Consider the following 13,935-nt stretch of genomic DNA (forward strand, 5'->3'; position numbering starts at 1 on the left):
TGCATAATGCTACCTATGGCTATGGATTATTCTCTGGTGGCTCAGAGGGTAAAGAATCTGCCTACAATGCAGGAGACTTGGGTTCGATCCCTGGCTTGGGAAGATCCCCTGGAGAAGGGAATGGCTACCCACTCCAGTATTCTTGCCTGGAGAATTCCACGGACAGAGGAGCCTGGTGGGCTACAGTCTATGGGGTCTCAAAGAATCAGACACAACTGGGCAACTAACACTTTACTTTGCATTCTTAGCTGGACTTTATCAGGATGAGACATTTCACTTTTGCTATTTTGTTGGGAGCTTTAATCATCAGTGAGTGACGAATATTGTCAAAGACTTTTCCTTCATTTTTGAGGTCATTATTTTTTATTCTTCATCTTTTTGATAATACGTATATTACCTTGCAAGCTGGGGATAAATTTCACATGGTTATATTGTATCATCCTTTTTATGGTGCTGAATTCAGATTGTCAATATTTTGTTAAGGAGTTTTCCACCTATAATCACAGAAAAAATTGATCTGTAGTTGTGTTTTCTGTGTGATGTCCTTGCTTTGCTTTAGTACTAGGGCCATAATAATTCTCATTTTAAAAATTCATTCATTCGTTTTTCACTGTGCTGCATCTTCACTGCTGCACATGGGCTTTCTCTAGTTGCAGTGAGCAGGGGCTACTCTCAAGCTGCAGCATGGGAGCTTCTCATTGTGGTAGCTTCTCTCGTGGAGCACGGGCCCTGGAGCACGCAGGCTCAGTAGTTGTGGCACGTGGGCTGTGTTGTCCCACACCATGTGGAATCTTCCCAGGTCAGGGCTCAAACCCATGTCCCCTGCATTGGCAGGTGGATTCTCAGCCACTGGACCACCAGGGTCAACCACCTTGTCGATTTTCTTAGTGATTTTTCTAAGCATTAAAATATGTGTCTTAATTTATCATTATCTACTCCAGATTAATACTAGCTTAATGTCACTAAAATAGGAAATTCAGTTTACTTTTCTCTTGTGACTCTGTGCACCAAGAACATACCCTATTACAGAGTGTTAACGAAAATAGTGGTGAGTAGCAACATTCTAGTATGTAAAACTCAGTGAGAAAACTTGTTTGTATGATTCGTAGAACTAGAAGAAGGACACTGAGGTCCACAGAGTGGGAATTCCTTTAAATTTTTCTCTCTCTACTCTTCATCCCTACTTTTCCATCTCTCTGTTTTGATGCGTTAGAATGGCTTATTCATTTGTCAGATATATGTATTGCATATTTTCCCCAACATGTGGGCTGCTTTGCATTGCTGTAATAGTGTTGTTTGATGAATAGAGGTTCTTAATTTTAATAAAATTCAACTTATCAATTCTTTCCATATAAGTCTTTTAAGAATCTTTTAAAATTTAACTTTGCTGAATCAAAATTATAAAGATGTTCTCTGTTTTCCTCTGAAAGCATTAACTTTCATATTTAAATCTGTAATATATTTGGAATTGAATTTTTGGTACTATGTGAGGAAGAAGTCAAGATACCTTTATCTCCAGGCTGCTGTCCAACTCACCTAGTACCATTTACTGGAAAGATCACCCCCTCCCCTGAGCCACAGGATCAGCGTCATCATGCATCTGGTGATCTTTTATGCCTGAGTCTTTTCTGACTCTATTCTTTTCCCATTTGCCAGTTTTTTGATCTTTGAGACAATACCACAGTGTGCTCATCACTTTTATAGTGTAGATTTTACAGCTCTGTTATTCTTCTTCTGTATTTCACTGGCTAGCTTTTAACTTCTGTATTTCCATGTAGATTTTAAAACCAACTTGGTAATTTGCACATAAAAGTCATTGTATTTATTTTTTATTGGCATTATGCTGAATACATAGATTTTGTTTATTTAACAGAATAATTTGAGGCTGCCAACATCTTTACATTACTGAGTTTTCTGATTATTATACTGTCTATCCTTCCATTTACTGAGGATTTCTTTAATTTCTCTCAATAAAACTTTAAGATTTTTAAGTGTGGCAATCTTGTCCAAGTTTGTTATGTTTACTTCTAATCATTTGATATGTATGATGTTATTTGAAAGAGTAGTTTTTAATTCATTTCTATTTGTTTGTTGCTGGTATCTATACATAACAGCTGATTTTTACATACCAATTTTATAAAAGAAACAGTATAATCAAGTATTAATTCTGATACTCATAGTTTCCTTTATTTTTTATGGACAAAATTATAGTATCTTAAGCAATGACCAAGTGTTTACATGAGATAGGTACTATTTCTTTGGTAAAAATTTTAGAAAAGTATACTGTTGAAGCCATGCGGGAATGGTCCTTTCCTTATGAGAAGGATATCTTGCGCACACACACACATCATTCGATGCTGTGCAACTCACTACATGCGGTTTAATTATGATCTTATCCTGCTGTCTGAAATACACAAGAGAAAAAACAAAATCCAATTGTGTCTAATTCTTAGTGCCTCTCACGTATTTTCCAAGAAAGTGCTCCTAATAATGTGAAATCTCTGTATTTATCTTTAAAATTTCGTAAAAACTGTCCTTTTTCTCTAAAAAATAGCCATCCTCATTCTCTAGTGGAAATAAAGCTGTAAATAACTAACATTGAGTAGCACTGAATACTTCAGGGAGATACACAGTCCCTGTGAGTTGTGCTTTCGGTGTACATACTTCCCCTCAGGTATAACATTCCACATTGGAGAACCGGAGTTAATCCCAACAAGACTCTCACATTTCAACGCCAACGCCCTACACCTGCCAGCTTTCTTTCTCTGAGTGCTCAAAGTAAGAAAACGTGTTCACGTGCAGGATGGAGTCTTCTGGTCGCCGGCTTGAAGGGAACGCGTGCCATGAGTGTGAATGTGAGCTGCCTCTGAGGCGCAGGAGTGCCAGAGAGAGCCCAGAATCCTGAAGCCAGCACGACACTCACTGTATCGCAGAAAAAATCTGAAAACCAGCCCCGCACAAACCACCATTTTATCCGAGAACATCCTTGGGAGATTGATCTATACAAGTCAACAACGTGAATGTTTTAGGTTGTATGTAATTTGTGATCATTTATTTATATTCCAGGCATTCTTGATTTCAAACTTCTGTACCTTTGATGCAAGTGATTTTGGCAGCTTGCAACTGAACTGTTATTATGCTTCTGTTGGGAGGAGTTAGTTAATGCCACAGGTTAAAACATTAGACTGTGAAAGTGAAGACTGATTTCCCAAGATCAGGCGTTAAAACCTTCATGTTCCACCCAAGCTAAGTCTATCCAAGCATGTAATTTTATATAAGGCATCACTTCTGATGTCCTGTAATCTAACATGTCAGATGTGTAACCTTTTGTTATGAAGACACTGATTTCCGTGTGCAGCTATAGGGACAGACCACCATAAATTATTCACTGATCTCAACCAGCTATTACAGGACTTTGATATTTGGGAGAAACTGTTCTCATTTTTCAAGCAAAATTTTCACTAAGAATTCCAAGCACCATCTGCCCCGTCAAGGTCAAAATTCTATACCCTACACCTAGAGACAGATGAAAGCCAGATTATGTCTAGTGAATATGTTGAAACAAAACTTAAAGAGAACTTACATGATTAGACACATTTAAATTTATTTATGGGTCCATTTCTGAAAATAAAAAGTTGTTTTCTTTTTATATAATGGATCAAACCTTTGAATACAAATCCTTTTGTAATAATCCTTCTTAATCTATCTTTTAAAAAACATATTCGTCCTCCTTCTAAGAGTCTCTAAGATAATACTCACCAAATCCTGCCTTATTTCATCTTATGCTGTCTCTCAAGGTTAGAGGCAGAGCATTTAGAAGTTTGATTTCAGAACAACCATCTACTCTCCCCCCAAAACATCAGTATAATATTAAAACATCCCGTGAGTCTCTGATCAGACCTTATTTATACAGATTTTACTTTTGAACACTGTTTGCTTATCAAAAAAATAAAATTATATCTTAATAATAAAAACTGAACCAAACAGAAATAAGTGACTTTAAATCTTCATAACATTTCAATATATCCACACAAGATAAAAAATTAATTCAAATAATTTCTAACACTATACCCTAACTGGGATATATCTTAAGGGCAAAAAGAACTGCAAAAAAATCATGAACTTTGCCCAGTAGGTTTCATGCTGATTGTGGTATAAACAGAAGATATCCTGTGTATTTTATGGAAAAGAACAACTAAGCAAAAATATTGATAATATTGAGTTATATACAGAGATGGGGACAAAGATAGAGATCAAAAGACATAAAGCAAACAAAACAGGGAAATTTGAACAATGGGTATATATAGTGAAGGGTATATCTTTGTTCCTTGTGCTATTTATCAATATTCTGTAGGTTTGAAATTTTTATAAAGTTTGGGGGTTGAAAAAATCCTCAAGGATGCAAGTCATGTTTTCCTATCTTTTGTAAACATTGAGATGAGGACTCCCTGACCGTCTAAGGCCAAAACTTTGTTTTTTATCATAACTGACAAGTGAGACACAGTCTCTTGGATACTTAGGACGCCAACTATTTGAGCCACTTGTATTGGAGCTATTCACTAAATACTGTTGACTCCGGGAAAGGCAGAACCAGGCCGCCAAGCGCAGCATACTGCAGCCTGGACCTCAAAGGTCCTGGTCCCAAACCTACAGTTACCAGCTCCCACTTCTCCAGGCTCCCTTCACTCCACAGCCCATTGAGATGCTGCCACATCCTGCTTCCACAGAAACGTCACCTTCTCTCCTATTGACTTCTTTCAATAATCTAAAAATCTGGATTCTTAGATTATTGTGTCTGTGGCACCTCACAGCCACACAACAGCAATAGGCATGATGGCAGAATCTCAGAATGACCTCAGACACTAGTAACAGCCCGGGTAACCGTCTGCCACTGACAAGGCCCACATCTCCCGGCTTGATGTCCAGCAACTCCACAGCTGACAAGCTGGTGACCTCAAAAGTAAGCTCATCACTTCTTTGACACACTCTGGTCATGAGGGAGTTGCTTTCATCTTTCTGAGACACCCTGCTCTGGGCTCATCTTGCATCATGGCCTTGGGGCCACACAGAGGCGGCCCAACTCCCTCCCAAGGCAGGACGCCCTGTACCTGAAGATGCGCACGCATGACCAGAGTCAACTCTCTTCCAAGCGCTTCATCCACCCACCCACCTGGGTCACAGTCCTTCAAGCCCCTCCTGAAGAACCCACTCTCATTAACACCCCCATAAGTGGTGCCCAGACAGGCTCAGAGCTCAGGTACAAAGCAGTTTCCATCCTGCAGGTTGAGGAGACACTCTCCCTGGCTAATCACGTCCCTCCTGCCATTTCTCTTTGACAAAGCACAGGCGGCTTCCGATTTCCCCTGACCTCTCAGATGGAAAAAGAGAGGCTTCTTTCTCTTCCTGCCGAATTTGCTTAAGAAAAATATTCAACGATGTTCCACGTTTAATTCACTTAGTAATGAAAAGTAAATGAGCCCAACCGGCATGTTTGATTTGTGATGGAAAGAGAGAAACTGCTTTGCAAGAACAAACAAAGTTAAATTAAAGTAAGCGACTCGCCCCGACAGTGGAAATTGAATTTTCCTCCAAAGAACTTAAACACCTTTAAAACATGGGACTGATACCAATAAGAGGGCAGGCCGTACTGGAACCCAGCTCCTGTGGGTTCCCCGGGGCCCAGAGGGCAAGGACTCGCGGGCTAGGGCGTGAATGCAAATACCGAAACTCACAAGCGTCCCATCCTGCATCCTGTTCTTTATCCTGTCCTGCATCCCATCGTGCCTCTCTTCCTGCATCCACGGAAAGCGCTCGGGAACCCGTGCGTCATCGCGGCGCGCAGGGCCAACCGCACATGCACCTACCGTTTTTGCAGATGGGGCAGCACTGGTCCGGCTCGTACACGGGGTCCACGCACTCGGTCTGTGGACACGCGGACACCGCGCACAGCACTTCCCCACTGGCCTCGCAGCGGCACCGCTCGCACGGGGACACCTGCAACACAGGCCATGGTCAGGGACAGCGTCTCCACCCAGTGCTGAAGCCTCACACACTTCCCCAGCCCATGAGGACAGGGACTGAGGCTGAGGAGGCTCCCCTGGGCGCGAGTGCACCAACCCGCCGGGGACCCGAGGTTGCTCTCTCCCTCCTAACTCCACACCGGGGAGCCTCTGTTTTTATTAACCCACATAGTGAGCTTCTTTACAAGCTTTCTGTTGAAGAAATATTTTTGTTTCTCTAAAACTTACACAGCAGGTTGTACAGAATTCTTGCCCACTCAGGCGTCCTGTAGATCCTGCATAGCCCTGCCCAGGGCTCCAGGGCCGGCCTTCAGGGCCCACTCTTATCATCTCTGCCCAGTGAAGAGAGCAGAGCAGGACAGGAAGGGGAGGGGTGAGGGAAGGAGAAACCTAGGGCTTCTCAGAGGTGGGCACCTGGCTAGGGGCTGTCCCAACATGACCTCATTTAACTCTCAGGGCAGCAGTAACCACACCTACTCCAATGAAGGCCCTTGTTTCTGGCAAGGAAACTGAGACTCAGGTGTCAGGCAACCAGCCACAGGTGGGGCAGACCTTTCATCAGAGGCAGGGCTTCGGCTCCAGAGCCCAAGGCCACTCATGGGCCATCGCTTCCATCACCCAGTGTCACCACGTCCTTCACATCCTGGCTCCACCTGGCCTCGCTGAATTTGCCAGCCGCTGGCCCCAATGCTCCCCTTTTGGCTCTCTCCAATCCAGCACAATAAGGGGCTTCCCAGGTGGTGCTAGTGGTAAAGAACCCGCCTGCCAAAGTAGGAGATGTAAGAGACGTGGGTTCCATCACTGGGTTGGGAAGATCCCCTGGAGGAGAGCATGGCAGCCCACTCCAGTATTCTTGCCTGGAAAATCCCATGGACAGAGGAGCCTGGAGGGCTACAATCCATAGGGTTGCACAGAGTCAGACACGACTGAAGCAACCTAGCATGCAATCAAGTGTTAACGGCCATTCCTGGCAAGGCTGGACACTGCCAACAAATCCCCTTGTAGTAACTCAGACAGGTCGTGGTGGGGATGATATTTCTTTTCCTGGAAATCCCCAGTGGAGTAAGTTTTCATCTGGGTCGACCCAGGACAAAGTGAAACAGGACATGCAGACCCAGCAATCAGACACTGTGATGTGGGACAGTGCAGATGTGGGGAGGGCTGTCAAACTGAGTTTTCTGGACAGGGAGGCCCTGCTTCACTTTTGCCGGTAATACCTGTGGCACAACCAACACCACACAAATGACTCTCGTGGCTGCTCCCTTGGACTAAACAGTGCAGATATCCCAAACTGAAATCTCCACTCAGTGAACTGACATCTCCACCGAGTGGCTTGGTTACTGCATGAAGCAAAATCTCTACCTGTACTTAAAGGCATGGTTTTCAGGCACTATACCACCATGTAGCTGAGAATCAGGAGGGGGGTGTAAGTGTGTGTGTTCACACTTGAAAAATAAGAGAAATAAAACACTGAAAAAGCACTTTAGAGTTGCCCAGGACAAAACCTTGACTGGTTTGTATTACAGCCTTAGAAGTGAAAGTCAATCTGCCAGCAATGTAAAGGCACATATTTGAGACACGGAGTCGGCATGAGAATGTTCTCTTGCTTCTGTAACAAGCATGGCTCCGCTGCGCCCCTCTGTCCTCTGTCTCCTACCAGTTCCCCGCTCAGCCTGTAGCATCCTCGTGTCCAGGGTGGGTTTACTCAGTGAGCAGGATATGAAAAGAATTGTGGGATTTTCAAAAGCAGAGATCCTGAGTTGCAAGGGCTCCAGCTCACTACAGGTCAGAGGCTCCAGAGCAGAGGCATAAAGCACAGAGTGGGTGGGTTAGACAGAGGGGAGGCACCTCCCGCCCCAGAAGTGAGGATCGTCCCACTGGGAGGGCTAGAGACTCAGGGAGGAGCAAGAGGACCGGGAGTCACTGCAGTCTGTCCTCAAAAAACAGGCCCAGGGAGCTCCCTGGTGTGCCAGTGGTGAAGACTCCATGCTCCCAGCGCAGGGGCACAGGCTCAATCCCCGGGGTCAACTAAGACCCTGCATGCCCCATGGTGTGGCCGAAAAAAGGGCAACAGCCAGGCACCACAGCACACCCTGGCTGTCATGCAGGAAGCAGGAAAAAGCCCCATTTGGATTTGGGAATTTGAAAGGAGAGAAGGGCCCCCCTGCCAGGACAGGGCCAGAAAGGCTTCGTCACAGGTCCTAAGTAGCCCCTCCTGAAAATCAGTCTTCTTGCTGCTCTGGGCCTGAGACAGCACCCTGCCCCACCACAGAGCCATACTCAAATCACACAAGCAGCGTGGACTGCTGTTTTCTTTAAGGACTGCAACTTGGGACTTCCCTGGTTGTCCGTGTTGAGTCCTGCCTCAAGGCCACAGGTGCGCAGCCTTTTACTAAGGCCACAGAAGCGGAGCCCAGAACCAAAGTCACCTCTGAAGCTGACTCACCCCCTTTGTAACTGTTGTCAAAAGCCCCCGTGATCTTCACGAACAGACTAGGTGACTCTAAATTAGGCAAAGATGCCCAACAGGTGATACCAATAGTAAAAAATCCACCTGCCAATCCAGGAGACATAAGAGATGCGGGTTTGATCCCTGGGTCAGGAAGATCCCCTGGAGGAGGGCACGGCAACCCACTCCAGTATTCTTGCCTGGAGAATCCCATGACAGAGGAGCCTGGAGGGCTACAGTTCATAGGGTCGCAAAAAGTTGGACACAACTGAAGTGACTTAGCACACACACACACCACCCTACACTGCCCTAACCAGTCACCTAGTGCCAACCTTCCAGGAGGAATTTTCTTTGTTTGGAGACTATAAAAATCAGCTACTAACCTACGAAAACTACTGACTGTCCCTGGTCTGCAGGAAGTCTGCCCTCCGTGCTCACAGCATCCACGTTATCTCTGCTCTTTGTTCTTAATAAACACTCCCTTCTGAAATGCTCTGTCTGGAAATTATTTTCCAACGCATGCTCAAACTGCCTCAACAGTCCAGTGGTTAAGACTGTACTCTCAGTGCAGAAGGCCCGCGTTCAATCTCTGGTCAGGGAACTAGATCCCACATACTGCAACCCACAACAAAGATAGAAGGTCCCATGCTGACTTGGCACAGCCAAATTATTCATGAATAAATTAAGTAACTTAAGCTAATAAATAAGTTTTTTTTAAAAAAGCTTTGCAACTTGATCAAAGATTGGATTGTGGGTTTTACTATCACTAAATATTTGGAAATCCTGGTTCAACTATGTGGAGGTTTGTTTACTTCTCAAAAATCGGAGTTTAGGCTTACAGTCAAGAGCACAAGGGTGTCCCTCCCAGACTTCAGTCCGTGCTCTGCCTTCCCCAACCACGTGTGTGGCTGAAAACCCCCTTGCCCAATGGTAGCAGGCAGGGGCAGCAGACTGGCCTCTAGGACCCTGGTGGGAGGTCGGCCTGCCCAGCGCCTGATCGGATTCCACACGGCTGCTCTGATTCCAGGCGCCAGGTCTGAGCACTGCCCGAGCCACAGAATCCTCAGCTACCAGCCGGAGCGCCGAAAGGCCTCCTGCCACCCCGTGTTCTGTCCTTCAGTGCAAACTGAAGGTAAGGATGCCTAGTGCATTCCTGAATCTGTGAGCAGCAACGTAAGCTTCTAAGGTGCATTTCTGCAGTCTCTCCTGTTAGCAATAGCTACCTACAATGTGTATAACACATCCAGTGACTGAAATATCACCCTCTGCTGTCTTCCAGTTACAAATCCAAGTTTTGTACAGATTAGAAATTAGATGCAGAGCCTGGAAGAGCACTTGGTCATTTGAGGAAAAGGAGTCCACTCTCAAGGAACCCACCATGGAATGAAGTAATCAACTGTTGTGTTGAAGGAGAAGAAAACGATTTTTCAGAATGAGAGTAAAGATAAGCTCTATGTCGTTCATTCATTTATCCCAGTCCGGAGGCCAGATGATGAGCCCCCACTGTGTGCTATTTCCAGAAAGGTGGGAATATTGGTCATGGCTGGGAGGTGGGTGATGGCTAGGAAGGCTGGTGAGGGGCTAGCAATTGGCCGGCCTGGGATCCAAGTCTGGATGCCGAGGGCCGCTCTGTCTCACAAGCCTCCTCTGCTTTCAGAGTCACCCCAGTGACCGTGACTTACGAACAGCTTCAAAGCGGATCTCATCTGAAGGGCTTCCCTGGTGGCCCAGATGGTGAAGAATCTGCCTGCAATGCAGGAGACCCCAGTTCTATCCCTGGGTCAGGAAGATCCCCTGGAGAGGGAAGTGGCAACCCACTCCAGTATCCTTGCCTGGAGAATCCCATGGACAGAGGAGCCTGGCGGGCTACAGTCCATGGGGTTGCGAAGAGATAGATACTACTGAGCAACTAACATTTTCACTTTTAACCTGAAGCAAAACCATGAAGAACAGACTTGCCGGAACATGTTTTCGCTGAACCATCAATGAACAGATATAAGAAAGATACTAACTTGACAGTGACTAAAGTGTTTTCATAGTTAGAACCTTAGAATGCTCAGTAATGACGTGCATGTCCATATCACATGTGCATAGGCAGTAAGACTCTAAATACTGAGTTTATTTCTAAACAATTAAGTAGGAACAAGCAATGTAATTTACACACGAAATGATTTACACATGAAATGTGAAATGAGGCCTTCATGATGGACACTACTTACATCAATCGCCTCACACGTAAATGATCTGTGTAAGTGAGTAGTGGTTTGGGAAGACGTTCTGTGCAAGTCATCTATTAGCAGTTGTATTTTATCCCATATATTTCACATTCATGAATTCAGGTGCAGTCAGATCTCTGTCTGTAAGGAGCTTTGCCTTGTGTCATTTCATAACCATGGTGATGATCATTATAACAGTGAGAAGGACCAGGCTCTGAAACACAGCAGGAAACTATTGTGTTCAAAGGCTGAATTCGAATCCCACTCTTGTGTGTGTCCTAAACGTCTTTCTATTCTCAAGACAGCAACTTATTTTGTACAACGTGTACTCTTCTTTTTTTTTCACTTCTTTTACTCAGCATTGTGACCTTGAGATGTATCTGTGCTGTAGCATACCATTCCTTTTTGATCATATTCCATTGGATAGACATGCTGCAGTTTGTGTATCCATTTACTTGCTTATGGACATTTGGGTTGTTTCTAGTTTGGGGCTCTTACCCATAAAGCTGCAATGAAAACTCGGGGACACAAAAGAGAAACCAATTTCCAGACACTTCCTGCTGCTCCATCCCGCCTACACAGCACCTTCTCCTCACCATCCGCCAGAATGTCCACCTACTTGGGAACGCCAATATACTTTTCTTAAATCTGGTTTCTACACAGGTTTCTGTCCTGTGCTGCCAGAAAAGGCCGGTGGCCCAGGTGAGAAGTCAAAGATGCCTTGTGTCACGTGAATTCTGCTGTCTGACTAACAACCAGCATTATATTTCCAATCTGGAACTTGGTCCTGGGGTTGCTGGCATGGAAGCCATGAAAGCCCACTAATTCCACGCTGAATGCAGATGCCTCTGCCAGAACAGACGAATGAGAGACCATGAAAATCCTAGTAAAATGTCCCAAGAAATCGTAACATTTTCATAAATGTGATTAATTTATGCATGAAGAGATGTCAGCCCAGACCTTTCTCAACTAAAATCATTCAACCTGAAATAAACTCTTCTCTTTATTTCATCCATCAGCAGAGAGATCCTCTTTATTTTTCTAACTGTTGTACTGTTGGATTCTGCAAAGTAAGATTAACATGAAAACAGAGAGAAACACTGAAATCTGGGGCTTCCCTCTTCCTTCCCCATTCCTGCTCCTCCATCCTCTCCTTTCTTCAAATCTCTGTGAGCCCCAGGGCCCCTTGAATTCCTCCAGGAGCACTGGCCGAGAGTACAGTCCTACTCCCAGCCTGCAGTCAGCTGCTAGCTAGATTCAGCACAACTCAAGAGCCAGAGCTGAGTCCCTGTCACATCGGGATAGTTATAGCAACTGAGCTGGTACAAAATGCTGCACAGGTTCAATAAATATTGACTGAGTCAAGGAAAAAACGGAAAGACACAAGAGCTGAAATTAACTTGCACAGTATGTGAGAAACAGAAAAAAGTGAAATCTACAGCTTTGCTTCAGAAAGGGCTGGTCACCACCTGGTAAAGAGCTCAGAGGATTAGATGCCCACACACAAGGCAAAGGGAAGACAGATCCTTCTATTACAAGGGATCAAGATTTGGATTACACGCCTAATCCACAAACGGACGAGAAGATACAGACGTTAGACTGATATAAACTCAAAAATGGAGACTTACAGAAAGGATCCGACAGTGCATAGAGGGATGTACGGAAATTGGGCCCCTAAACCCACAGCCTGACATCAGTAAGCAAATCCTGGAGATTCTGGAGCAATCCAGTCCTGCACGTGGGAAGCAGGTGTCTCACCGTGCTCTGCCTGTTACATCTCTCCTAGCTGTTCTCTTCTGTGTGTCACGGTTTCCTGCTGCTGCTGCTGCCAAGTCGCTTCAGTCATGTCCAACTCTGTGCGACCCCAGTCCTGGGATTCTCCAGGCAAGAACACTGGAGTGGGTTGCCATTTCCTTCTCCAATGCAGAAAAGTGACAGTGAAGTTGCTCAGTCGAATCCGACTCTTCACGACCCCATCGGCTGCAGCCCACCAGGCTCCTCCATCCATTGGATTTTCCAGGCAAGAGTACTGGAGTGGGATGCCATTGCCTTCTCCTATAAATAGCTAAAACTTATATGGCATATCTGAGGACTCATACTCTGACAAGCTAGAACCAAGATTGCTGGGAGAAATACCAATGATTTCAGATATGCAGATGATACCACTCATTGGTAGAAAGGGAAGAACTAAAGAGCCCCTTGAGGACGGTGAAAGAGAGAGTGAAAAAGCTGGCTTGAAACTCAACATTCCAAAAAGTAAGGTCATGGCATCCAGTCCCATCACTTCATGGCAAATAGAAAGGGGAAAAGTGGAAACCGTGATAGAATATTTTCTTGGGCTCCAAAATCACTGTGGACAGTGACTGGAGCCATGAAATTAGAAGATGACTGCTCTTTGGAAGGGAATCTATGACAAACCTACATAGCGTATTCAAAAGCAGACATCACTTTGCTGACAAAGGTCTGTATAGTCAAATCTAGCATTTTCCCAGTAGTCATATATGGATGTGAGAGTTGGGCCATAAAAAAGGCTGAACGCTGAAGAACTGATACTTTCAAATTGTGGTGCAGCAGAAGACTCTAGAGAGTCCCTTGGACTGCACAGACATCAAACCAGTCCATCCTAAAGGAAATCAACCCCAAATATTCATTGGAAGGACTGATGCTGAAGATACAATATTTTGGCTACATGATGCTGAGACCTGACTCATTGGAAAAGACCTTGATGTTGGGGAAGACTGAAGGTAAGAGGAGAAGAGGGCGGCAGAGGATGACACGGTTAGATAGCATCACTGCTCAATGGACGTGAATTTGAGCAAACTCTGGGAGATAGTGGAGAACAGAGGGGTCTGGAGTGCTGCAGTCCGTGGGACTGCAGACTCAGACACAACTTAGCAACCAAACACCAACAAACATACTCTCTTACTTACCCAATGGACCAACTTCAAATACAAATATGGAAATTACCAGATGTGGACACACTCACCCTGCAGACTGGGGATTATGCAGGCATGGATCCTGGGACAGAAAGACAGGAACAGGCTGCCCAGGACCTACCACCAAATCCTCCACCTCCACTGGCTGATCCTAGAGGCTCCCTACCTAACAGAATCCTGTATCTCACAGAGAAATACAAAGACATGCCAAAGTCATTCACCTCAGTGCCCAGTCTGCAGACAATGGCAGGTGCCAACTGAGCTGTAGGCATGTTACAACTCCTAAAGGCAAAGCTGTCCCTAGGGGTTGAAGG

The 13,935-nt window shown here is 45.0% G+C and overlaps 1 protein-coding gene across 1 annotated transcript in view; it reads right to left on the minus strand.

Annotated features, from left to right (window-relative positions):
- VWC2 (von Willebrand factor C domain containing 2) overlaps positions 1-13,935 on the minus strand; it is a 122,300-nt gene that overhangs the window by 91,030 nt on the left and 17,335 nt on the right. The window contains exon 2 of the mRNA XM_052639120.1: positions 5,865-5,994. Coding sequence (XP_052495080.1) covers positions 5,865-5,994 — 130 coding nt within the window. The remainder of the gene's footprint in view (positions 1-5,864; positions 5,995-13,935) is intronic.

The sequence above is a fragment of the Budorcas taxicolor genome, chromosome 4 (assembly GCF_023091745.1).
Source record: "Budorcas taxicolor isolate Tak-1 chromosome 4, Takin1.1, whole genome shotgun sequence".
Lineage (NCBI taxonomy): Eukaryota > Metazoa > Chordata > Mammalia > Artiodactyla > Bovidae > Budorcas > Budorcas taxicolor.